The sequence below is a fragment of the Phycodurus eques genome, chromosome 10 (assembly GCF_024500275.1).
Source record: "Phycodurus eques isolate BA_2022a chromosome 10, UOR_Pequ_1.1, whole genome shotgun sequence".
Lineage (NCBI taxonomy): Eukaryota > Metazoa > Chordata > Actinopteri > Syngnathiformes > Syngnathidae > Phycodurus > Phycodurus eques.
In genome coordinates, this window is record NC_084534.1 from 26,281,879 (window position 1) to 26,309,584 (window position 27,706).

General features: G+C 43.0%; 1 protein-coding gene across 2 annotated transcripts in view; it reads right to left on the reverse strand.

The window, feature by feature from the left end:
• Positions 1–4,950: 4,950 nt before the first annotated feature.
• asic1b (acid-sensing (proton-gated) ion channel 1b) overlaps positions 4,951–27,706 on the reverse strand; it is a 142,831-nt gene continuing 120,075 nt past the window's right edge. For both annotated transcript variants that reach the window (XM_061687524.1, XM_061687523.1), the window contains 8 exons: positions 27,541–27,668; positions 18,865–19,015; positions 17,688–17,744; positions 16,562–16,715; positions 12,872–12,963; positions 12,692–12,771; positions 11,206–11,307; positions 4,951–7,008 (listed from right to left, as the gene is read on the reverse strand). In XM_061687524.1, coding sequence (XP_061543508.1) covers positions 6,913–7,008; positions 11,206–11,307; positions 12,692–12,771; positions 12,872–12,963; positions 16,562–16,715; positions 17,688–17,744; positions 18,865–19,015; positions 27,541–27,668 — 860 coding nt within the window. In that variant the 3' untranslated portion in view covers positions 4,951–6,912. The remainder of the gene's footprint in view (positions 7,009–11,205; positions 11,308–12,691; positions 12,772–12,871; positions 12,964–16,561; positions 16,716–17,687; positions 17,745–18,864; positions 19,016–27,540; positions 27,669–27,706) is intronic.

The window sequence follows — 27,706 nt, forward strand, 5'->3', positions numbered from 1 at the left end:
GTACACAAGTATTTTACTTTTTTGAAAAAAAAGAAGAAAAAAACAAAAACAATGCAACTTTAGTCTTTTTAAGCAGTGTTTAAGTCATCCGTTTCCACAAGTTAATGCAGTGTAAAACGTGTTGCAGATGAGAGCCACGTTTATTATTCTTTTTTTCCATACAAATTCTCATTAACGGCACAGTCATTTCCTCCCAATGTCCAGAGGAGTGCTTTTCCCATCCAAGATGGCAGCCGATTAGGTGCATCCATCTCGCCCCGGTGACAGCCCGCGGAACACTTGGACCAGGCGAGTCAAGCGGGACAAGATTACGACATCTAATGCCGCCTCTCTCGCTTTCTCTCTCTCTTGCTTTGTCTCACTCTGCCCGGCTGACAAACTGCACCATAATGATGAGGCGGCTTTAAAAAAAAAAAAAGGGGGGGGGGGGGGGGGGGGCTGGAGGAGAGCAAAGTGGCTTTATCTTTTGACAAATGGCTGAGAATCCTAATTGCAGGGCACACATGTGACAGCACAGATTTGTCTCACAAGCATGACTCAAGTGCGATGAGGACTTTGGACACTTTGGATATGCGCGCTTGCGATTAAACTGCGCTCATTTTCACTCGCCGCCGATGACAAAGCGCATTAGCCGTTGTTTCCGAAACGAGTGCGGAACCTTCCGTGAATGTGATCGTAGGATTTGACGACAGCTCATTTAACAGCAGCTCTGCTTCAGGCGCAACGTTGATGTGAGCGAAATGCTAAACTCGCATGACAAGGCCCGCGTGTTGGGTTTCATGCGTGCAGCCACAACATGAATACCATGCAGTTTACAATGCCGAAAAGTAACTTTAAGACAAATCATATGACGTCTGACGACCATCTCAGGCCACAAACAACCCAATATTCAGATTGGGGAAGGGACCAGGGTGGGCCAATGATCTGAACCTTTTCTTCAACAAGGTTTCAACCCCCTCCAAAGGTACCAAAGACTCCTCACCCTAAGGAGCTCACCAACTACAGGCTGTTCTCTCATTTGATGAAGATCCTAGAGAGATTAAAACCTTTTTAGGGAGTATCCATTGCGGATTTTCGCTCATCGCGGCATACAACACTGCTCACAATTCTTGCTGCTGTTTATATTCACTTCTGTTATATAGTAAATGCAAAAAGTGGGGGACACACTGTACACATACATTTGAGGATTGCATGTTCAAAGGGTGAGTAGTTTTATTTTATTTTAGTTTTACGACACACAAGTTATTTTACCCTTTATGACAATTAAGAATGTTAAAAATACATTTTTTAAATTGCCTGTACAGGCAATAATTTCACAACGGCAACGAGTTAGAGAAAATTATGTTGGCACATAATATTCACAATGGAGCTGCTGTGTTTTGTTGCTTGGCAGCGAGCGATGCACCCGATAATTCCGCACAAGTTGTCCTGAATGTGCGGCAGCTGCTGCTGGACAAGCTTGATAACCCCCCCGCACCCCCCAAGCCCACTTTTTGGGGGGTGGGGAATATTTCTCATTTGCACGGTTTTGTCGCACAGTAGCTGAAGCGGTAATTGCCTTTCCAAATGTTTTGGCTCGCAGCTCGCCGAGCGCAGCCTGGATCAAAGCTGCGAGTAGATAAGAGAGATGGCGATAATGGCTGTCTCTTGCCTTGCTACTCTCTCGCGTCGCCGATAGGGATTTCATTTCACAAAGACGGCATGGGACCAAAAGATAACTTGTTGATTTGAGGATTGGTGGAGAAATAAAAGAAGCTAGGCTAACTGTTAGCTTATCTGGTAACTACATTGCAGTGCCAAAATGCTTCACCTTGTGAACACCATTGAAAATCCTGAGCTGAAAGAACAAGAAAAAAGGTGTTTTACACTATTTTATAACTATTTTACATAATTTCAGCAACATTATTTGCATTTTTACATTTGACGAGGCTATATTTCTTTTAAAACAAGTAAACATTGCTAGCCTAAACAAAAACAAGTCTTAAAACTAGTGTATTTATATACCTAACCCAAACATTATATACTTAAAGATTTTTAAGCAAAAAAATGCAAGTGAAATGCTATAATACAAAAAAAAACTGCCTGGCAAGAAGAAATATCGTGGCGGACCAAGGACAAGCATATTTTGCCTTGCCTTGATTTAAGATTGTGCATTGAATCTTGGTCCCATTTTAGTTTTTGCACTGTTGCTCCTCTATTTGTGTTCGGCAACAGCGTGAACTTCATGCGGCTTTCTGATTGGCTAGCGCTCCAGTTCAGTATAAACACTTAGGATAATCCTTTATCCTAAGTGTTTATCCGATAATTGGGCCTTTGTTGATTTTACTAAACAGGTGGAAAATGCTTTAATTCAGCTCGAGTGTCGGAATGTATGTACATGCAGATTAAGTCGTCAAAATTCATATCGCTGTCGGGCGGAATACTTGCGTCTCCAAAATGACAAAAATGGCATCCTATTTGAATGACCAAACACGACAGTGTTCAAGTCGGTATTAAACCTTAATATTGGTATCATAGGTGAACTACTTTTACTCTGTTATTGCCTAAAAAACATCCAGACTTAACAATCTTGAGGCGACATAATGCTGCACGGCTCCCGCAGAGTTCACCCACAGCTTCTAATAAAGTGCTCTAACAAACAAAGAGAGTGGAAGAGGCAGTTTTCCAAGACTTTTTAGAGACGTTACAGAGAGTTAATGTTCTCAAGCTACTTTCAACACTTTAAATTGATTTATAACGTGTGAAAATAAGAGACGACGAAGGGACAGACCAATAGTATCGATTTGTAAAAAAAAAAAAAAAAGAAAAAACAACAACATGAAATTGACCATATTCGGATATACAACACACTGACGTAAATATTGAACAGGCTTAACATTTCTTTTCTGAGTAGGAAAATCACTCTTAATACATTCCACACCAGAGTATAATGCCTCATTATTTTCTTGTAGAGATATTCGATAATCGGGTATTTGCCGACTTCCCTTGCAAGAGGGAAGAAATGCTCAAATTTGGCCCGACTGCCGTCGCGTGTACCCCGCCTAAGCAGTCGAAATTCATATTCATCCAACCGAGCCCGCTGACAAACAAGGTCTTCAGAGACTCCAATGTTCACAGATTAAAAATACAATCTCAGAATAGCAATTTTCCAAAATGATATTTACACTTTATTGATGCGGGGCTAACTCAATAAAACAGCCCATTGCCTGGGAGATGGAGACAGGATTATCAGGCAATAAGTGAGCATGTTTCATATGAAAAGCAAAAGGAAACAGTCAGATCGGCACAATAGGAATCATAAGACAGTATATCCAGAAGAAGAAGAAGAAGAAGAAGAAGAAGAAGAAGAGTACATTTTCTTTTACATTAGCTCTCCATACATAGTGGCGGTATTGTGCTTTGAGAAGACGTCTGCAACAAGAACACAGATACGGAAACAGTTCAACAGCCCCACAACACAAAAGGAGTCCACTCCCCAACATTGTCCCTCTGGCCCAGCGCCCCAGGCAAGGATGGATGGGATGAAGGGACGTGTACAAATGAACAGAAAAGCAACAAAATAAATAGTGTATTGGATTTAAAAATGAAAAAAAAGTATACACACACCTGTTCAAATGACTGGTTTTTGTGACGTAAAAATATTAACCATCATTTCAAAACATTCTAATATTGTGACCTTTAACCTGTACAACTCCACTGACCCCCCCCCCCCCCCCCCCCCATCTTTTTGAAAGGGAAAATAAATTTATGAGATAATGTGGTTGCACAAGTGTCCTCATCCTAATAAGTGGGATGTGGCTGTTGTTTGGGAGATTTTGATATGGTCCAATGAAACCAAGGTTCAAACATTTGGACAACTATTTTATTTCTGTTTATTTTTGCTTCATCCCTCAAAAATATTTTTTTTCCCACCAATGGTGTTATACAGATTATAGGTCACAATAATGGTAGAAAGTCTTGTTCCCATTTTTATATCCCAAAACCTGGCATTTGAACAGGGGGGTGTAGACTTTTGTAATCCACTGAAGATGAATAGATGACTAAAAACAGTAGAAAACGGTGACACCAAAGTATGTCGTCCACGTCAAGCGACCATTCATACGACAACCAATATAACATCTGGCAACATTCAAAATGAATCGGGTTGGGGCTGACGGGAAGAATCGATTCCTGAAAGCTCTGCAACAAGAAGGAAAGTACTGATTTCGACTTTCTCCTCACGCCAACGCCGGCTAGCTTAGGTTGTGTAACATTCAGAATCAATACTGTTCTTGCTGTGACATGGAACCCTGGAAGTTTAAAAGGGCAATGGGCTGAACATTTTTAGTAAAAAAGGGAAAAAACCGAACATAATTTGACCTCAACTATTTTGGCCATCTTGATGACGCAGAGTTTGAACATTTAATTCCGGGATTCTTTGCGTACCACTACAGGGAGCCCGTGTACCACTAGTGGCAATCGTTCAACACTTCGACAAGCACTGTTATCGAGTGCTACTTTCCTTGTTAGAAAACACATTACATTTCTTTTTCAGGTTTTGTGGGGAGAATGGAACAGATTAATGGCATTTCCATTCATTTCAATGGGGAAAGACCATTTGAGATATGCTTTAAGTTATGAGCGCAGTCATGGAAAAAAATACACTTTTATCTCAAGGCACCACATATGCCCTATTTTAATGTGAGGAAAGGTGCTGAGAAGAGTCCCTGCGAAAGAGGCATCGTTTGCACACTGCGTGCACACACATACACACACACTACATGAGAAGCGTCATCTTCCTCCTGCTGAACGAGGCAAACGTGGTACTTTTTGAAGAGTATATTCATATAGATGTGTGTTTATACAGTGACTACGGAAAGTTTTCAGACCCCCTTAAAATTGTCACTTTTTGTTATACTGCAGCCATTTGTTAAAATTACTTAAGTTATTTTTTTTCCTCATTAATGTACACCCAGCACCCCGTATTGACAGAAAAACAAACAGAATTGTTGAAATTTTTGCTGATGTATTAAAAAAGAAAAACTGAAATATCACACAGCCATAAGTATTCAGACCCTTTGCTGTGACACTCACATACTTAACTTGGGTGCTGTCCATTTCTTCTGATCATCCTTGAGATGGTTCTACACCTTCATTGGAGTCCAGCTGTGTTTGATGATACTGATTGGACTTGATTAGGAAAGCCACACCCCTGTCTATATAAGACCTTACAGCTCACAGTGCATGTCAGAGCAAATGAGAATCATGAGGTCAAAGGAACTGCCTGAAGAGCTCAGAGACAGAATTGTGGCAAGGCACAGATCTGGCCAAGGTTACAAAAAGAATCTGCTGCACTTAAGGTTCCTAAGAGCACAGTGGCCTCCATAATCCTGAAATGGAAAACGTTTCGGATGATCAGAACCCTTCCTAGAGCCGGCCGTCCGGCCAAACTGAGCAATCGGGGGAGAGGTAAAGAAGAACCCAAAGATCACTATGGCCGAGCTCCAGAGATGCAGTCGGGAGATGGGAGAAAGTTCTAGAAAGTTAACCATCACTGCAGCCCTCCACCAGTCGGAAGCCTCTCCTCAGTGCGAGACACACGAAAGCCCGCATGGAGTTTGATAAAAAAACACCTGAAGGACTCCAAGATGGTGAGAAATAAGATTCTCTGGTCTGATGAGACCAAGATAGAAATTGTTGGCCTTAATTCTAAGTGGCATGTGTGGAGAAAACCAGGCACTGCTCATCACCTGACCAATACAGTCCCAACAGTGAAGCATGGTGGTGGCAACATCATACTGTGGGGGTGTTTTTCAGCTTCAGAGACGGGGAAACTGGTTGAAATCGAAGAAAAGATGAATGCGGCCAAGTACAGGGTTGTCCAGGACAAAAACCTTCTCCAGAGTGCTCAGGACCTCAGACTGGGCCGAAGGTTCACCTTCAAAAAAGACAATGACTCTCAGCACACAGCAAAAATACAGAAGGTGTGGCTTGAGAACAACTCCGTGAGTGTTTTTGAATGGCCCACCCAGAGCCCTGACTTAAACCCAATTGAGCATCTCTGGAAAGACCTGAAAATGGCCGCCCACCAACGTTCACCATCCGAGCTGACAGAACTGGAGAGGATCTGCAAGGAGGAATGGCAGATGATCCCCAAATCCAGGTGTGAAAAACTCATTGTATCATTCCCAAGTTTTTCTTTTTTAATAAATCTGCAAAAATGTCAACAATTCCGTTTTTATGTCTGTCAATATGGAGTGCTGCGTGTACATTAATGTAGACAAAAATGAACTTAAATGATTTTAGCAAATGGCTGCAATATAACAAAGAGTGAAAAATTCAAGGGGGTCTGAATACTTTCCTTACCCACTGCATAGCGTATATCTAACAAACCAAAACAAAAACAAAAACTAGATAGCAAACAATAAACCATGCAAATGGACGAATACGAGCATGCATTTACACAGTGAGACCTGAACTTCCCGTCGCTTTGTGAACCCACGCCATGATGTGGCTACATGTGCTGACAAGGGCGGATGTTTGTCCCTCTGCTGTATGAAGGTGGGGGACTCTCTCTCTCTCTCGCTCTCTCTCTCTCTCTCTTTTTTTTTTTTTTTTTGGGTGACTGTACAGTTTCCCTTTTTTCTCAAGGGTGTGTATGAGAGCGAGCGGTCCGAGTCGGCATCTCCGTTGCGGCAGTGCTCCAGAAGGATAAATAAATAGTGGGTCCTGCGTGAAATGGATGTGTTGGGGTGCACTCTTCTCTTCGCAAGGCCTGGGGCGACAGTTTTCCTCCCATTTTCTTCTATCCAAATTGTACAAAAGTGCGCCTGTTCGGCCATGGCATCGGCTCCTCGCCCGGATAGTCTCGCTGTATCGTTTGAACTTTGGTTGCAATAACGTACGCACGCACTCCCTCAAGCTCGGTTCAGCTCAGCAGGTGAAGTCCTCGAAGTTTCCCTGGGCCGGGTGATGAGGTAGCATGTTGCCCGGGTACGTGGACGGCGCGCGCAGGTTGTCGCACGGAGCCTACCGGGAAGAAATGGGAAAAGGGGGATGAAGACAGAAGAAGAAGTGAGATCAGCGTTAACATAATGTAGTGTTTCCCGACCTTTATTGAACCAAGGCCTGACCCTAAGTATTTTATATGGTGCCTCCTTTAATTAGCGGTTCGCATACACTTACAAAAGAAATCAAATAAAATTTTCCTTTTTAACCATCATCTTTAACTCAGTCACTGCTGTGGATGTTTCTATTCATCAACTGGAATCCAACCGTTGACTGCCACCGGCAAATATATTTGCCAAGTACATTTTTCAACAGGTAGGTGTGGAAGAGGGCCTCGCCCTGCTTGTCTGTGAAATTCAGGTTTGAAAACCACTGTAATGACTAACAGATCCCTATAGACGGCACCCCAGATTGCGGCACCATTAAGATTAGCCAATATTGCCTAATGGGTCAGCTGGCTCTGGCTCTTTTTCTACATTTTAAACAATTCAGGGCACATAAAGACAAACAAGCATTCACACTCCCGATCACACCAATGCACAATTTAGACTTCAGTGAACCTAACATGGATCCGGTAACAGAAGAAAACTCACAGGGAGAACATGCCAACTCCATGCAGAAAGGCCGGAACCTGAGAACTGCGTGTCACTGAATTGGTGTATTTCAATGACGTTTTCCATGCGGATCAGGTTTTTATCCACATTTGGAAAAGGTCTGATTCCAATCTGAAGATATCTGATCCCATACTTCTTTTTCTATGCACGCAGCTTGACAGCAAAAAATAGCAATTGTGTCATTTGAACCATATGGCGTAAATCCAATTGGTGTTCATTTCCAGCCCTTCACCAAATAAAAAAAAAATAAAAAATTCATGAAACGTGAAACAGAAATGGAGGCGAAAACGTGCTTTTGTGCTTGGCGTAGACAATAAAGCTCAATAAGGTTCAAAATGAGGGGCGGAGGGTGGAAATCCAAGATTCAATCAATAAAAGTGATGGAAAAAGAGGGCAGAGGAGGACCATCGTGCCTTTGCTCTGCTTTACGATTAAAGTGGTTTCAATGAGGGCGGCAAACGTGAACTGTCACATTCCCTCAGCCCTGCCCCGAAGCTTTTAATCCGACCCCCCTCCACCCTCGCTTCGATTACGCTCAATCTGCCCTAGCGTGTCTCATCTCTTTGCTCATCGTCCGACCGCCTCACTCGTCAACTCACCGCCACGCTTGCAGGCCGCCTCACGAGCGGCGGAGGCGGGCGACGGCAATGCGGTCGGACGTGGCGAGACCACTTAAAAGGCAAGGGCTGTCGGGGACGGGGGGAATGCTGTGGTGGGTCTGCTGCAATACACTGCAAAAACTCAACATTTTACCAAGAATATTTGTCTAATTTCTACTTGCTTGTATCCGGGATCTTGTTCTTTCGGTCAAGACCCACAGCTCGTGACCATAGGTGAGCGTAGGAACGTAGATCGACCGGTAAATCGAGAGCTTTGCCTTTCGGCTTAGCACCTTCTTTACCACAACGGACCGATACAAAGTCCACATCACTGCAGACGCTGCACCGATCCACCCGTTGATCTCCCGTTCCATTCTTCCCTCACTCATGAACAAGACCCCAAGATACTTGAACTCCTCCACTTGGGGCAGGATCTCATCCCCGACTTGTAGAGGGCACGCCACCCTTTTCCGACTGAGGACCATGGTCTCAGATTTGGAGAGGCTGATTCTCATTCCAGTCGCTTCACACTCGGCTGAGAACCGCTCCAGTGAGAGTTGGAGATAACGGCTTGATGAAGCCAACAGAACCACATCATCTGCAGAAAGCAGAGAGGCAATACTGAGGCCACCAAACCGGACCCCCTCTATGCCTCGGCTGCGCCTTGAAATTCTGTCCATAAAAGTTCTGAACAGAATCGGTGACAAAGGGCAGCCTTGGCGGAGTCCAACCCTCACCGAGAACAAGTCCGACTTACTGCCGGATATGCGGACCAAACTCTGACTCCGGTCGTACAGGGACTGAACAGCCTGTATCAGGGGGTTCGGTACCCCATACTCCCGAAGCACCCCCCACAGGACCCCCGAGGGACACGGTTGAACGCCTTCTCCAAGTCCACAAAACACATGTAGACTGGTTGGGTGAACTCCCATGGACCCTCGAGGATCCTGCTGAGGGTGTAGAGCCGGTCCACTGTTCCACGGCCAGGACGAAAACCACAATGCTCCTCCTGGATCTGAGATTTGACTTCCCGACGGACCCTCCTCTCCAGCACCCCTGAATAGACCTTGCCAGGGAGGCTGAGGAGTGTGATCCCCCTGTAGTTGTAAGACACCCTCCGGTCCCCCTTCTTAAAAATGGGGCCCACCACCCCAGTCTGCCAATCCAGAGCCACTGTCCCCGATGTCCATGCGATGTTGCAGAGGCGTGTTAACCAGGACAGCCCTACAACATCCAGAGCCTTGAGGAACTCTGGGCAAATCTCATCCACCCCCGGGGCCTTGCCACCGAGGAGCTTTTTAACCACCTCGGTGACCTCAACCCAAGATATAGGAGAGCCCGCCTCAGAGAACCCAGACTCAGCTTCCTCAAGGGAAGGCGTGTCGGTGGAATTGAGGAGTTCTACGAAGTATTCTCCCCACCGACTCACAACAGCCTGAGTCGAGGTCAGCAGCACCCCATCCCCACTATTCACAGTGTTGATAGTGCACTGCTTCCCCCTCCTGAGACGGCGTATGGTGGACCAGAATTTCCTCAAAGCCGTCCGGAAGTCTTTCTTCATGGCCTCACCGAACTCCCATACCCGAGTTTTTGCTTCAGCGACTACCAAAGCTGCTTGGCCAGCTGGTACCCATCTGCTGCCTCAGGAGTCTCACAGGCCAACAAGGCCCGATAGGACTCCTTCTTCAGTTTGACGGCAACCCGGTTCGGGGATTGCCGCCACGACAGCCACCGACTACCTTACGGCCAGAGCTCCGGTCGGCCGCCTCAGCAATGGAGGCGTGGAACATGTTCCACTCGGACTCGATGTCCCCTGCCTTCTGATCGGGGGGGCCGTTCCTCCCAATCACGCCCTTCCAGGTCTCACTGTCATTGCCCACGTGAGCATTGAAGTCCCCCGGCAGAACGATAGAGTCCCCAGCGAGAGCGCTCTCCAGCACCCCCTCCAAGGACTCCAAGAAGGGTGGGTCCTCTGAACTGCTGTTTGGTGCATGGCCACAAATAACAGTCAGGATCTGTCCCCCCACCCGAAGGCGGAGGGCGGGTACCCTCTCGTAAACTGGGGTGAACCCCAACGTACAGGCGCCGAGCCGGGGGGCAATAAGTATACCCACACCTGCTTGGCGCTTCTCACCGTGGGTAACTCCAGAGTGGAAGGGAGTCCAACCCTCTCGAGGGGAGTGGTACCAGAGCCCAAGCTGTGTGTGGAGGCGAGTCCGACTATATCTAGTCAGAACTTCTCGACCTCACACACCAGCTCGGGCTCCTTCCCTGCCAGAAAGGTGACATTGCACGTCCCTAGAGCCAGCTTCTGTAGCCGGGGATCAGATCGCCAATGTCGCTCCCTTCGGCAACCGCCCAGCTCGCACTGCACCCGACCCCTATGCCCCATCCCACAGGTGGTGAACCCATGGGAAGGGGTATATATGTACTATACTTGAATTCTGAAAACTTTTTACTTTTACCACAAATGAAAGCATAAAATGTATAGAAAATCCTGTATGTATTATAGTATATCTGTATGTTGGTATTATTAGTTGTAACATTCGGAAACAAAATGTCATGTTTGAGTCTACATCTGGCACAAGACCAGAGAGAGCCAATCACAAGCGTCGGTTTTAGGAGGAGAAAGGGATATGAAAGAAAACAGTTTTTGGGTCTATTTTTCAAATGTAACTAAAATTGTAATCATGGGAATTTCCAAAAGCAACTGTATTTCGATTAAACATTTTCTCCCCGTAATGTAATGGATCACAATGAAATACATTTTGTGATGAAATTACGTAATCTCGTTACATGTAATGAGTCACTCCCCAACACTGTATATAGCTGACAGCAAATGTTCATTTGTGCTTCAGTAAATTTCAGAGTCTGCACTTTTTTCTTTTACTTAAGGGAATTGAATTAGTACTTTTTATTTATGTATTTAAATTTTTTTTTTTTTACACACGTATCTATACTTAAGTACAGTGTGTGAGTCCTTTTGCCACCTCTGGTCTACTGACATGATGCTTGACATCGTCCAGACTCAGCGCAGTGCCCCGGTCATTGTTGTTGCGGCCTTTGTGTTTCTTCTTGACGCATCGGCACAGCTTGTACTTGATCACCTGAGAAGCGAGGCACAGACAGACAGACAGACAGCCGTCATCAGAGCAAAACGCCACTCGTTCCGGCCCACGCCATTTGTATTGAAAGCATCTGGCAGGTTGAAATGAGATTTTATGCGGCTGTAAATATGTTTCCCCATTGACCACGCAAATAGAGATTTGCAGGCGAAAAGCTCTCAGCGTTGCTATAATTCTCTCTGACTAATGAGAGCGGACATTCTGACTCATCTAAAATATAACAGCTGAAATGCTAATGCATTCAAGATATGTGTGTGCGCGCGCGTGTGTGTGTGCGTGTAGCACAGATTCAATAAAAGTCTCTTTTTTAGGACGCTACTGTCAGCAGAAGTGAAAGAATAAGAACAAATTTGATTGAGATTTATATTCTTATATAATATTTCATATTGTATGGATTATCCTTGCCCATTGAAAGAATTATATCGTGTCCAAAATACTTTGTATATGCGGACAAGAGATATGCAAAATAAAAGTATGCTAAAGAATAATAGAATTTTACGGACAATATTCATTTCATATTTAATACAGATGAATGATTCCATCTTGGAATTGGTCTTTTTTTTCTTTCAAATATTAGTTTTATATTCAATACAAAGTGGGGATTTAATTGTAATTTTTATGCTTCCTTTCCAATAAGTACACTCAATGCGGAGAAGGGATTCCACTGTGAAATTGGTGCTCCACCCCCCTCCATAGTGCATTTTATATTTAATACAGAATAATGATTAAACTGCAAAATCGGTGTTTTTCCCCCATCTTTAAATGTTTAGTTAATTTTTAATTAATGTTAAATTCATTAATAATATTCTTTAAAGGCGGCACGGTGGACGACTTGTTAGAGCGTCTGCCTCACAGTTCTGAGGTCAGGGGTTCAATCCCGGACACTCCGCCTGTGTGGAGTTTGCATGTTCTCCCCGTACTTGCGTGGGTTTTCTCCGGGCACTCCGGTTTCCTCCCACGTACCAAAAACATGCGTGACAACTCTAAATTGCCCGTTGGTTCAGGGTGTACCCCGCCTCCTGACCAATGATAGGTGGGTTAGGCTCCAGCACGCCCGCGACCCGCGTGAGGAGAAGCGGCTCAGAAAATGGATGGATGGATATTCTTAAAATGGAAATTATTTTATTGCCTATCTTTTAAATAAGCGTGTTCAATCTAATACAGAGTAGTGACTCCATTGTAAAATGGGTTTGTTTATTTCTTGTGTATTTGATAGTCAATACATCTTTCTTTCCAATGTATATACTTTGCCGCCAATACACAGTAATCATATTAAGTCCATTAGTTTTTTTCTTTTCAAAATGTTATACATTATACAATGACGCAAAGTCATTGGATGCAGAGTGATGATTCAATGATACTTCACCTCGTAGAGATAGTCGAAGAGTTCGAGGATGGTGAGGATGCTGGCCCCGATAAAGAGGCCCATCTGACCTCCGATGTCGCCTGAGAGGCAGAGGAAGAAAAAACTGTTGCGGCGTATTCCAAAAGCACTTGTAACCTTTCGGAGGTCATTTCAATAGAAAAGGACGCCGCGGCTGCTTACCCAGGAGGCCCGCCAGCTCGTACGCCTTCTTTTGTTCGATGGTCTCATAGTTCAGCGCTTCAAAGAAGATATCCAGGACCAGAAGGTTATCTCTGCGGACAGACATTGACGCAAATTAGCGCACGGAGAAGACAGACGCCTCCTGGACACAATGGCGTTAACAACTTGCTGTTGCTAACTAACAAGTGGGCTTGCTCAAGGTCCTTCTGGGTCTGCGCCAAAATAACAAAGCATAAAAGGCCATTTTTGGGTCCGAAGGCAGGCTATTACCCTATAAGTCGTGAGTATCCGTCTCTCCGGAAATGAGATCAACGCTACACGTCAGACGTCCGTGTCAAAAGAAATTTGAGTGAAGCTGAATTCATTTCAGGCAAATGAAGCCGGCCCGGCATCTGCTCGCATTCTCATGAAGACATTGGGCGTACATTAGTTTCCTTGCCACGTTAGGTAATGTCGGTCGCAGGCTGTTGTTACATCATGTCGTAGATGCTGCTCACGCACGTGGTCATGGCTACATTTCAAAGTCATCCGTATGATTGTCATTACTTTTGATTTTAAACATTTACAATTTCATTGAATGCTTCTTGATCACCGCGATTCCCACCAACACACTTTGTGTTTATTAGGCCAATAGAGTTGTATTTTTAATCATTCGTTTTATATGTCTGTGGAAAATTGCCACCATTTTCATCGCGTATTCATTACTTTTGGAAAACACTGAGTTGTTTACTTATTCATTACAGGTTAATAGAACAGGTGGAAAATTGATGGCTGGATGGAGCGCCTCCATATACAAGATGCATGATAAGAGCCTTTTTATTAGCAACATCTTTCACCCTGGCAGCCGAAGAAGTCCCCGCGGTGTCCCGCTGGAAGGCATAACCGATCAATAAATAGGTAGACATATTTCCCCGAAGTTGTTTTCGTCGAGCTGCGGCTCGGTTGACGCTTCCACTTTGTCAGGCTCTGCCACGTCTTACATACTGCTAATGATGCCATGTGCTGTGCAATGCTGTACGTCTGCCCACTGCAGAATGCCAGTCCGTGGAAAGATTCGGCTTTTACATCACTAAGCGCTGAGCAGCCCACCTGGCAAGACATGCAGGGGTGGCCCGCCTAAATAATGAATCTTGTTTTTACTCCACAGAGTGAGGCGAGCGGTGTGAGAGCTTCTCTCCTACGCTTCTCCTTTGAAGGTTTTCTCTTCCACACGTTCCCAGCGGACAGGCAGTCCGCATCCTGCCGACGACTTAAGATTTACACCACCGAGCACTACGTAGCCCACATTTGGAGACTCTCAGGGGGGTCCCACAGAGAATACAGTGCATGGCCATAAAATTAAAGCACCTGCAAAAAGTTTGGGATACTGGGCTTTTGGGGAAAATTTCAAGATGAACCGAAAATGCATTAACATTTACGGCTGAACTTAATTTCACTTTGTCCACATGTTCAGTGTTTCAGTACTTTTTGCACAACTTTCCGTTCTTTAACAAGGAGCTACTGTAAATGGCAAAATTCACAACAGGTGTTTGATCCATGGGTGGACAAATACATTTTCTGGTTCAATTAGAATTGGAATTTAAACAGTCATGCTGCTGCTCATATTTTGGCATCGTGAGATCAAGACAACACCCAACAACTGATCCACAGTAACTCGCTATTGCAAGGCTTCAAACGAGATGTTTTGGAGGTTAGCGTGTCACGGAGCGCCGGCAGCATGTTGCACCAGAGATACAGAGATAGTGGAAGACTCACAGAAACGTGGAAATTTGCATGAATTTTCTAAAACACTCTAAGATGGCACAAAATGCCACCACAACCCTGGCTAATAGGAAAGTAGCAATTGGCAACAAGGAAATATGTTGAAGTGAAATAACTTGACTAAGAGACCAAGAGCTTTGTATGTCGGGGAGGAGCTAAGTTTAGCCTGGGTTATAAGTGGAAGTTACGGAGAGTCTTTGCTTTTTGCTTTGATTTAAAGTATCAACGTAGGCAATTATAATTTTTATTTTGGAAGGGTGGGGACATCAATTACTGGTGTTTTTTCTCGATTCGCGGCAAGGCTCAGTGCCTATTCCCCGCAAATGTTTTTTTTTTCTTGTACACCCCGACAGTTGGGTGTCGAGTTTGTCCTGATGGCCTGCAGACAGCAGCATCATCTTCACAAATGTGAAATGATGAGTCATGATGGCTTCGAACATTTGCAACGTGAAATGTCACTGAACATTCCAACTATACCTTCCGTATGTGTGTGAGTGTATTTCTCCTGTCCCCTAAAGGCTGCAATCTTGCAATCCCATGAATATTTTCCTCGATCCATCCCCCGAGGGCACGCAACCGATTAACATCGAAACAGAGAAAATAAGGTGGGTGAATTCACATCTACGTGAAGGAATTAAAGGAGTGACTTTAGGGGTGCTCTGACAGCATCTGGTGTAATTATCTTGTCCTGAACTGCTCCGCCGGGAACCATAGATGAAAGATTCAACTGTTACTTCACCCTCTTTCCGATTTCCTTCAGCTGCTTAATAACTTAACTGAATCTTTTAAGTGGATTTGGCAGAGAAACACTCAATACACGATGAAATAATGCAATTAAATTCGCTGTCGTCTTCTCACCTGGGCACGGAATGTTTCCGCAGCAGTCGTGTTGAGCGACTGCAGCCGGCAACAGAAGACCAGTTGCCGTATTATGGACATATTATGGCTTTTTAATGGCTAATATTTAGGGTCTCTGGCGTGCCCGCCCAATTGCTTGTGTGTATGGAAACACACAAGCAATTAAACCTTTTGTGAAAAGGTGTCTGTGTGCAAGCCCTTTTGAATTTCACCAGATTGTGATGTAACAGTGGGTCTCATGTAAGAAAACAGCCCCCATAAAGTTTATCTGCATATGAGGCTGGATGAAAATCCCCCAATTTCAAGTGATGGCCGGGGTCTTCCACGGGACCAAACACGAGCACTATCATATAAAATCCAACAGGTAAGCAGAGCTAAAATGTTAGCACTGATTCATGTTAGCGTTATCAGTGTTAGCGGTGTTTGAAATGCGGCACATACTCGAATGTTCAGCGAGGTTGTCGAAATGGTGGCGGTGGGGGGATATTTGCGTTTGGCAATGTGTGCGCTGCATGTGGTAAAATATTTGTATGCACTATTTCTAAAGCGAAACATTCTCCAACAAATGCTATTAAAAATATTCAGTAGCTAGTGTGCACACGTTTAGTATTTCTTTACAAAGTGATATCGCCAACTACTGGCCTGGCATGCAAATTACAATGTTTTCACAGGGTTTTACACATCCGCAATGGGATTGTTTTGAGAAGAAACTTTTCCCATTTGGAACAAATGTTGTATCTCTCACAGAAATTCCCAAAATGCCATGAGAAATCTTTTGGTGTGGTGTGGGAAATCATCGATCAATGCAAGCGACGTATAGTGGCAGGCAGAACAATTAAATTCTCTTCCACTAGATGGCAGCAGGTATAATTAACCTGTTGCCATTCATACAACAGATAAATAGCTTTGTGTTTAACAAAAAGGCTCAGATTTCACACTATAAATAAATGTGTGAGTAATCTGAGACATGCTCATCGTGTGTTAGTCTATACGTTTTGTGCCATAAGATTTGTCAAACGTTAAATATGGTTCAATAAAGGTTGGAAAACACTGATCGAGTGTAAGGCTTACGCTATGTACTGCTCCGTCTTGTTGAACTTCTTGGCGAGGTACTTGGCCGACGCCTTGCTGGGGATCTTGACGAAAGACATCTCTTTACCGTAGCGTGTCAAGTTGCACGGCGTCTCGCACACGCAGTAGTCGTTGTCCCTCTCCACGAGGAAGTCTGGGGGGGCGGAAAATGCGATGGGCTTGAAAGGAAGAAGTCAAGCATGGATTTCTCGCAGATACAGCGTGACAAACAACGCTTGCGGAGCGAAGGGACGCTTGCAGTGTTGTGCAGCATATGCCTCGAAGTGGAACTGACAGGTAAGATTTTGTCGTGTGGACATGTGAGAGTGTGAGTCAATTAGGAAAGAGACAGCAGACTTGAATGCATGTCTCTGAAAGCGACAGCTGCGAAGTGTTGGAGGACGGATGCCATTGGCGTGAAGCGAGCAGGGTTCACGCATACTGACAATCGGGACAAATTTGACCATTTTCCCTCCCTTGTGATCAAAATTTGCGAAGGCCTGATAGTCTGATGTCTCTGAAAGATTATCCTAAGCGATTATCTCGTAGTGTTGGGTGCCTTCAGAGTGATTTAACTTCCAAATGTGTTCAGAAATTGTAAATGCAGTGATCATAAATCCTTCCAAGAGATACAGGCCACTTTATAGCTGCAACCAGCAGCTGTTATGAACATTTTTGAACAAAGTCAGCGATGGCCTGATTATTGGATGTCTCTAAAGATTATCCCGAGTGATTATCCTGCGGTGTGACGTAGCTTACGAGGTGTTTTTCCTCCCAGATCTGCTCGCAAAAAGTCAGGGCCGACAATTGTGAATGTTAACCTGTTCAATATGAATTTCAACGGCTTCACCGGGGTAAACGGTGCAGACGAAGACAAAAGGAGCAGACAACACATGAACACGGGACACAGAACAACAAGACAACACAAAACAAAACTAAATCGATATCAAAAGAAAGTCAATGAAAATACAGATCATGGCAATAAAAGCAATAAGAACACAGTTTCTCTCACATTTAAAAACAAAACAAAACAGATCAGTTGTTAATAATTGGTTTGCATGTACCCTGCTTTACTGACTCACATGCAGACGACAGTGTTTCAAGCATTTGCGGGGTTATCGCTTACCCAAGGCTGGATCCGCACACTCCTTGTACTGTTCAGGAGTGCAGTAGGGTGCGTCTCCTGCAGGGCAAAGAAGAGGGCACTCAGGATCAAAAACATGGACAGTGTGAGGTTTACTGAAGACTCGAAATTGTCCCTGAGTGTGAATGTGAGTGTGAATGGTTGTACGTCCTTCTGTGCCATGCGCTCAGCTGGCAACCAGTCCAGGATGTGCCCTACTAATGAGGACAGGCACTAGAGAAAACAGATGGATGGATGGATGTATATCCATGTCCTTGAAGGCACCAATCCAACAAAAATGATAACGAGTGACACAGAAGACAAGAATGGGGGACATCCAGCATGAGGTGCTTTTTCATTTTGTTGGGTAGCTCTTTAATGACAGGATGATGACTTGCTTGGGTTGAGGAAAGGCACCTTTTATCCACCCTTTCATTCCGTTTCTACACTGCTTATCCTGTTCAGGGTCATCCCAGATTACTAAGGGTGGAAGGCAGAGAACATCCCAGAAGGGTTGCCAGGCGATCCCAGGCCCCCGTGGAAAGGAACACATTGAGTGGGAACTGAGCGGCATGAAAGGGAACCACTACACGACCAAATGAACGCACTTTTGGTGGCACAAAGCTGGATTTGGTAGCCCGAGATGCGGTATGATATTTTAATGTAAAGTAGTTTTTTTCTTTTGAACCCTTACTCAACTATTCGACAAGAAAACAATACTAGGAAAGGAGTACTTTGGTGTAGTTGAACTGTGTTGAATTGGTATCTCTTGACTGAGAGACAAGATTTGTTTGTTGGGAAGGAGCTAAGTTTAGCCTGGGTTGTTAGTGCAAGCTACGGAGAGTCTTCACTGTGTACATGTGCACTTAAAGCACATTTTTAAACAATCAAATAATCTGTAAGCCATTTTTTCAGGGGAATGCTGCAAGATGAGTTTCAAATGAGATTTAAGTGTTTTGGGCTCATAATTTGTGGTCAATTTACAGTTTAAACTGAGCGTAGGCAATTATTCGAATTATTAGGTGGATTCCAGTGATTGCATGAACCAGGTAATCAGCTGTTATCCCCTCACAATGCAAAGCGGAACGAGTCGAGTGTTCCTAACTCGAGTGCAAGAGTACTCGATTTCCACCAGTCGCTGGCAAAAGTGCCGCTTTTTGTGCCAATCAGCACTTCTCACCGGGCATGTGGACCATCCTGCAGTTGCAGTTTTCCACCAGGTAGCGCGTCTCGCAGTCGATGCGACAGGCCGTGATGCTGTACGTGCTGAAGAAGTCCGAGTCCATCGGGGTGGCCTTGCAGTCGCCCCAGGGGGGCGGCAGGTAGGTCAGCTGGGAGAGAGAAAATCTCGTGTCTTGTTAGGGTGCATGGTCCAAGAAGCGTAAAACACAGATTGACGTCATCGAGATACACCGATCATTGATGTATACACAGCCACGTCTCTACAAACAACACAAATAAACACCCACTATAAATGTAAACTAAAGAGTAGATCACCAAAGTTTCCGAACCGTTATTGGGTAAGATGTCTGTTTTACTTTAAAAAAAAAAAAAAAATCTCAAGGCAAACCATCAAACAAAAATGTCACAAAGAGTGAATAGACAGGTTAACGGCCATCTAATGGAAGAGCATTTTAATTGTTCTGCGTGTCACTATACGTCACTGGCATAATCAGATGAACAAAGAAACATGATTTGGAGCAAATGCATCATTTATGGATGTGGATGTTACCCTCATTTACAGTCAATCAATGGGGTAAAGAGTCAACATGTGTAACATTGAATATTTGTAATGTTTATGTACTATTGTTTACATGTCAAGAGTTATTTACATGACATTTGGCTGTCATCTGTCAGTGGCAGTCCAAAAATAGCCAAAGCCGAGTTTTTGTCACTTGAAATGTACATGGGATATAGGCATTAACTGGGAATTGTGCACTTGGACTGGCAGAGTCATTCGAGCCTTAGAGCCGTCACTCACCCGTGTTGCTATGAATACGAATAGGTACGTGTTATGTATTCACGTTTTTGGAAACAGGTGGAAACGTTACTGCAGGGAACGTTCTCTGCTACACTTCTCCTGATTTCACGTTTTCCTTGGAGCCTTCACAACACTGCCGTCACGTTGCAACAGTGCGTTGTGGTTGCTTGGAATTTCTTTGGTGTAAAAGTTCTCAGATTGTTGTTCGACTTTTTTGGAAGTTACAAAAACCTGCAGGCTTCTGTGGTGGTACTTTATATACGTACATATATATTTTTTTTTCATTCACAATTTGTTGTAGCGATTTTAAAAGACAGTTTTGGATGATGACATTTTACATACGGTAAGTGCTGAGAATGCAGATATAGTCAGAGAACACTACATATTTATAACGGTGAAGAAGACGTGGCTGCCACACTAATGAACAAACTGACAAATTGTTCCACATGCGTCCAACAACGAGAAGTCCCACCTTCGTGCCACAATGTTGCGGACACGCCAAAGCGAGAGACAACAACACTAAATAAATATGGCAAGAGTGGGCCAAAAACCATCTCCTTCAGATTTATGTACTCATATTAAAATGATACAGCATATTTATGACTTGCCTAGCAGAGAGATAACATTTTTATTAACCTTTGCTGAGTCAGTGTGTGTGTGTGTGTTGACTGTGACCATCAGTCTCTTTTACAGGGATGTCTTGATGGCAGTATCAGCACAGGCAGTGACAGCACTGAATGAATGTGTCCAACTTATTTTCTTTACCGCAATGCTGAGGCAGGAGCTGCTAAACGCTTCCTATTCATCCATCTAGTTAGCTAGCTTGCTAAGGCGCTGTAGGGAGGTACAGCGCTCAGTAAATTCATTTAAACAAATATCCATCCATTTTCTACCGCTTAACCGAGGTCGGGTCGCGGGGGACAGAAGCTTTCGCAGGGACGCCCAGACTTATAATGTATAATGGCACAATTTTGTTTCTCATAAAATCATAGAAACACACACAAATAAACACATTTTTGGTTTTTAAATAAACAAGAAGTGACTTTCACCTTTTCCCTGTCAGGGGTAGCCACAATTTTGACTAAAATCCTGTAAATAAATAAATACATTAAAAAAAAGTACAAATGCAAATTAAAATATTATAAACAATAATAAATACCATTATATTTTTAGAATTGTTTGGTAATTTGGATATAAATATATACATATATAAATAGAAAACAAATCAATAAATGAATCAAATGAAAAAAGTCAATAAAACATTTCAGAATAGTTCTACATAAAAAAATTGAATTATAGAAATGATAAAACATTGCACCAAAAAGACAATGAAAGCAAAACAAATTATGTTTTTTTAATGGTGATTTTTTTCAAAGGTAAATAATGAAATAAATAAAAGCATATTGTTGTAACTATATAGTTATTTAAAAAAAAAAAAAAAAAAGACTTACAAATAATAAAAATATAAGAGTGAGTAAAACATTTGAAACTTTCCCTTCTTTTTTGTTAATACCTTTTAGTGATCTATTGTACTGTCCCTGTTCTTGTCCAATGGGCGTAACTCATTTGACAACATTGCGTGTTTGTCGTATTAAAACAATACCAGCAAATACTTCATGACAAAATTGTCCACATCATGAATGAGAGAAAACCTGTGAGTGGAAATGGTCACCACTGCCCTGAGGCATACTCAGCTGAAGGGGAAAGGAGACCAAAAAAAAAACAACCCTCCCAAAATAATGTGTTAAAACAGGAATTAATCTCACGAGAACTGTGTCATTGGTGCTGTTACAAAAGACAAATCGTGCGAGTGGCGTGTGTTTTCTATTTTGCATGCCATTAAATATTAACACTAATTAATTACACTTCAGTGGCCTGACTGTGCGATGCATTCAATGAAGTAGGAAGACATAAACAACCTCTGCGTGCACCTCTATCGCATCAGTTCAAACAATTCATCACACGGCAGTAAATTAGAAGGCGCTGTGTGATTTAAAGGGCCGCCGTTTTACAATTTCCTGTTAAAACCCCCGTGTGTCACCCATTGGAATTTAGTCAGCGTAACTTAAAAAAGGACGTGCAAACAGTACAGCCGGGCGCATACCAAAAAATATAATCAGCAGTGAGTCACTGTATTATTTTCCCATCGAGGACTTTTTGGATCAGGTCAGTAGAATTTTGTTGCTGTTTTACCCAAGATAGTATCTGAAATTGAGGGTTGAATCTTTTAGTAATGATATCCACTAAGTGCCACTACTACGTCAGGATAATCTTTGAAAGACGTTCGATAATTGGGCCTTGGCAAATTGGCCCATTGTGGGACTAATAAAATATTATCTTCGCTGACTTTGAGTACAAGGGAGAGAAAACGCTCAGGTTTGGTCTGATTATCGGTGTTCATGTACCCCAGTTACGCACCTGAAATTGACATATTCATCTTCCTGAGCACGCTGATGTAAATACTGAACAGGTTAAAAATATATAAATAGAAGAATCACCCTTACCACACCCCACTGCCCACACTCAGGATAATCTTATAGCGGGATCTGATAATCAGGCCTTTGCTGACTTTCATTTGGAAGGAGGAAAATGCGAAAAGTCAATGTTTGTGTACCCCGCTTAGGGAGTTGAAATTCATATTCATCTACCCGAGTGCCCTGACAAATGAACTCTTCAGACAAAGAGAAAAAAAAATACAATCTCAGAATAGCAATTTTCTGAGTGTGTGTTTACTTCAGGTTAGTGAACGACAAACATACAATTTAGCCAACGTGCTTAATTGACGAGCTGCTGGAAGTAAACGCGAACACCAATTAACATCAGGTGTTTTATTGACTGCAGCGTCGGTAGATAACATTTTCAGCGTGGTTCACTGCGAAGCTCATTATGTTTCAAATGAGGACTGTGGAATGTAAACAACTCTCTTTCAAAGTGCGATCGGCCGTACCTTTCAACGGCAATCCAAGGATGTCATTTTAATAGTGTTTTTTAATGCAACATTATTTTGGGCTCATAACTGGTTGTTAACTTGACAGAGAGACGCGATGACCTTTTCCCAGTCAGTGACCCGTTTTAATTCCGCGGTATTTAGCGCTATGAAAAGAAAACTGCATTTTTACGCCGACCAGGCAGAAAAGCACAAGCGCCGTCGCTCGTATCCATTTTGTGAGATTGTTCGGATCATCCTTATGGCTTGCTATGAGCCCTTTGGGTTCGCAACTCACTAAATGTGGCACAATGTAGACAGTAAAACAACAAAAATGAGTGCAATCCTAGGGGGAAATATAGAGGAGGATATTAAAAGGGACATATTATTCGAAAGTGACTTTTTAATGTCTTGTATTTGGAATTTCTGCCAACCCTTCAAGTCAAGCTACAGAGGAAATATTTTGTTATCAGACTATTTCTGAAAATGTGTCTGTGAACGAGCCGTTGTGCACTTCTGTCACACTGTTACACAACAGTTGGGTTAATTTACATATTCATCACCCGCACATTGAGTTTCCCCACCCATGACTTGGTATTAAGGCCAAAGATCCAGAGACACTTTCAAACCACAGCCAGAGTCAGGCTGACAGACTCCATCGGAAGCACTATCATGTCAAAAGTTAAGCAGAACTGCAATCTTAGCATAGATTAGCATCATCTAAAATGGGGATATGGTTAACGTAGTCAGTGGTGGCATTGGGCAAGCGGCAATCATTTGCAGTCTGGACACAGGAATGAAACGCTACATCAGGGGTGACCGACATTGTTGGATGCGCAGATTAGCTTTTGCTGACAACTTTAGCTTCTGATAAGCAACACTTACTTGAAGTTGTAGACGTGCTAGCTAAGTGTAATCGGGAGTTTGGTACTAGCTCCAAAAGGGAAAATATAATCCATGCTATCTTTGTAGGGGCTCACATGTGCTTTGCAGTCACTTTATTTAATTTGTATTTTTTTTAAATATAGGATCAGGGCTTTAAGCGCAGCCACCACTAGCTCCTCTCAGAGTCGTTGTGGTAACAAAATCCATACATGATACATGATAGCCACCCACAGTTTTTCCACCCAGGACTTGGCTACTCGGGGCGAAGTTCAAGAACAAAGAACTACTTTGACGTGGCTGCCGAACCACTACCATGTCAAAGCCAAAAGGTAAGCAGAGCGTCAGTGTTAGCATTAGCTTCTTAAAATGATAACGTAATAATAATGATTGGCTAAATGTTCGCCATAGGGGTGGGGGATATTTGTGTTTGGCGAAGTCATGTGCCAAACCGGGATTAATTGACAAGAGTACCTGCATTTCGGTGGCTTGGTGATGAAATGCGCCTTCACAACTGATAATGGGGACACGGTTAAATTAGTCAGTGTTGGCTTCGCAAATACAGTAGTAAAAAGAGCAGGTTTTACTTGAGCAGTATGTGGGACAGGACAAGGGCTGAGAGGAAACCCCCCTAAAATCAGAATCAGAGTCAGAATCAGAATCCTCTTTATATGCCAAGTATGTCAAAAACACACAAGGAAATGACATGTTAACAAAACAACTGGGAACTCTTTTGAATTGGGGGGCATAAAATGTCTCCTTGAAAGGACTACTGCCTGAGGAGTGGAGAATAACAAGGAGAGATAGCCTCCTGCAGACACTGGCAGCATGCAAAAATCTCCCCTCTGCCTGCCCACACTCGCCCCAAGTCAAGCGACTGAGTCCTCCCAAATCCATCCCGTCCTCTCAGCCAATAGCCTACAAGCTACACCGTAGCGTAGGATTTGTCCGGCTGCAGGCGCACACTCTCGGAACTATTCCCCGGAACAAGAAATGACCTCCACAAGCCTTCACGGACGGACTGCTTAGTGTAATAACGTTAAAGTGTACAACTACCGCAATGGGTCAGTGGGGGCTTTTACGATGCTTAACGCATGATTTCCAACTGGGAAAACATTCTTTTCAAGATAGGTTGGAATTTAGTTGGAAAAATATTAATCAAAAGTAAAAAAGAAAAGAAAAACTTAGTCAAACAAAAAATCAAAACCATTATCAAGCGTGGCGTTATCAAATTTGACAAAAATTCATCTGATTGAGCGTTTACAGGATTAACCTTACAATGATTACGATAGAACAGGACGTGGAATTCCACACACAAATTTTACCCCTGCAAAAACATTCCTATTCCTATCCATTTTCATTCAAAGGATGAGTTGTTTTATGGTGTTTTAGTTTAATTTTGTAGTGGCTTTACTTATTTTGATTTAAAAATGTCACGAAAAACATTGTTTGTACAATCCACAAAAGGTTTTTCGGTGACTAGCACACATGCTAGTGCTGGCACATGAGGATGTGCCCAAGTTGGTTCAGGATCAGCAATATGGCAGACTACTCACATTGTCTTCCAGACCGCTCGGATATTAAAAATATATATTTTATTTGACATTTTACATTCACTGTGCGTCAGTTTTATGGACGCCAATCTGAATTAGGCAGTAGAGGTTTTTATTTGTGTAATCATGCATGAAAAATAACTAACAAACTAACTAGCTCACTAACTAACTAGCTCACGAACTAACTAACTAACTAACTTAGTAAGAACCAAGATAACTACCAAAGTACACAAGCCTAGTTAGTGGAAAAAACTACTAACAAGCTATCTAACTAACAACCAACCAACAAATTAGCTAGCTAACAGACAAACAAACTGGCTAGCTTCGCAAACATAGTGAACTATGTATGCCACTAACTAACAAACTAACAAACTAACAAAACAACTGACAAACTAATTAGTTAAGTTATAAGCTAACTGTTCAACTACCTAACAAAAGTGCGTGAACAAAGTACAGAAAATTATACTAACAAACTATCAATCCAACTAAAATTCTAGCTCAGTAAAGAAATCATATCAGTGTACAAACAACCTAATTATAATTGGTTAAGTAAGGAACAAACAAGCTAATAGACTAAGTGGCTAACTATCCAACAACAGTTGGTGATCTAAGTACAATAGCTCACAAACTAACAAACTAACTAAACACAACAACAAAACTTACAGCGGCATCTAGGCTTGGTCAGTAAAATCAGAGCGTAATAACTGTGCCTTCTAGACTGCTGGGATTTGGAAATATATCATTTAAATTCATCTTGAATACATGCCAGAATTCTGTGGAAGGCAGCATTAAGTGGGCGATACAGGGTCGCTATGGCAACAGCAACTACGGTATTCTACCTACTACAAGCCAATGTACCATGAAAAGGATATTTTTTTTGTGTGGATGTAATTACAAACTGTTGCTTTAAGTTATTGATCGAGCTTGCTTTTGATTTTCATTGTTCTCTTCTTTTGCTCCCGCAAGTTCTCTTTAGTTAACAGATGAACGAATTGACGGCAAGACATCGTTGCCTCTCATGCATTTTTCATTCCAGAATTTCCTACTGAGGAAAAGGCCTGGAAACACTGTTTCTTTCGATTTTTTCTTGTCAGTTCACTTACTTGATGTTTTGCCCCTGACGGATAGACTGTAATTGTATCCTATTAGATTCAATAACGGCGCAAAATATCACTTTGTGCAGCTGTAAATACATTTTAAATGCCTTACGCTTGTAATGAAAGCCACAGAGGGCATAACCGCATGTTTGAATGTTAAATGAGTGCGGGTTTAAAAAGCCCAGTGAAAGCTCAGAGACTTGTGTGACGTGAGGACAGAGCAGAAAGATGCGAACAGATGGTTGTGTGGCAGGGGAGGGTGCGTTTGGTGCTGGTGTGTACTGCGAGTGGTGCTGGGACCCCCGCCAGGGCTGCATCAAGCGTGCCTTATAGCGAACGCCCCAAAAAGAACCCTGAAATTCATCACTGCTGGAATGGATGGGGACAATAAACAGGTTTATGTGGCTGATAAAATAGCTGCAACGATGCCAAAAGGTCTCACAACATGTCCGACAAACTCGTTTGAGAGAAAATCCTATGGAACCGCCTCACTTCACCCTTGCGCAACTGGATTGTAATGGGTAAAAGTGAAACTACATTTCTTAATCCACTCCTGTGTCACCCCCGTCTACAAAGTTAGATGACAATTGTATTGAAATGTTAATTATTGTGTGATAGAGTGGACCTTCGCCATCCGCACAGGATATGGACCGGTACAGAGCGAAAATCAGCGAATAATTGACACTCATTATAATTGCATTAAAAAATAATAATAATAACCCTCAGAATTCTTAAAAACGTGGGTATATACTGCCAATAAATGTTGTCCATGAAAAAAGGGGGTTGCCCCCCCCCCCCCAATAAAAATCCAAGGTCCCGAACCACAAGTATGTGGGTGTCCACTGTACTGCAAACAAAACTATCTAACTAACTAAGTAAGTATAGTTCATGAACCAAGTGTATCACTAACAAACAAACAAACCTAAAACTAACTAATTTCTTCTTTACTATCTAAGAGGCAAACATTAGTTAAGTAACAAACAAGCTAACTAACAGACATAGCAACTAACTGGCTGCACTGAGTAGCTCACTAAATAAATGGTCTAACTAACAAAAGTTATTTGCTAAGTAACAAACTAACTAACAAACATTCCAACAAACTGGCTAACTACTTAAAACTAGTTGGTGAACTAAGAAGCTCACTAACAAACGAACTTACCAACCAGGTAACAAACTAATAAGCTAAGTAACAAATAAGTAATAAGTAACTAACAAACACGCTAATCCATAGACAAATAAAATAACTGCAATGAACTAAATAGCTCACAAATTCGGTATATTCAACCAACCAACCAACCAACCAACCAACCAACCGGTCTCCAACCAACTCAAGTAACAAGCTAACTACCGGACGCTAGCTAACAAACTAGCTAACTAACTAAACAGGAGTCAATTGATCATTTTGGCCAAGACTTACCCGTTGTTCCTGACAGGAGACAAAAGTCTGGAAACCCGGCGCCACCCCGAAGCCCAGCTGATCGATAAACGGCGGCTCCTCCTGCGTGTGGATCTGAACCTTGATGCCGGCTTCGAACGACGTCTCGTCTGGGACGACGACAGAGCGTGAGGACACGGAAGAGGAA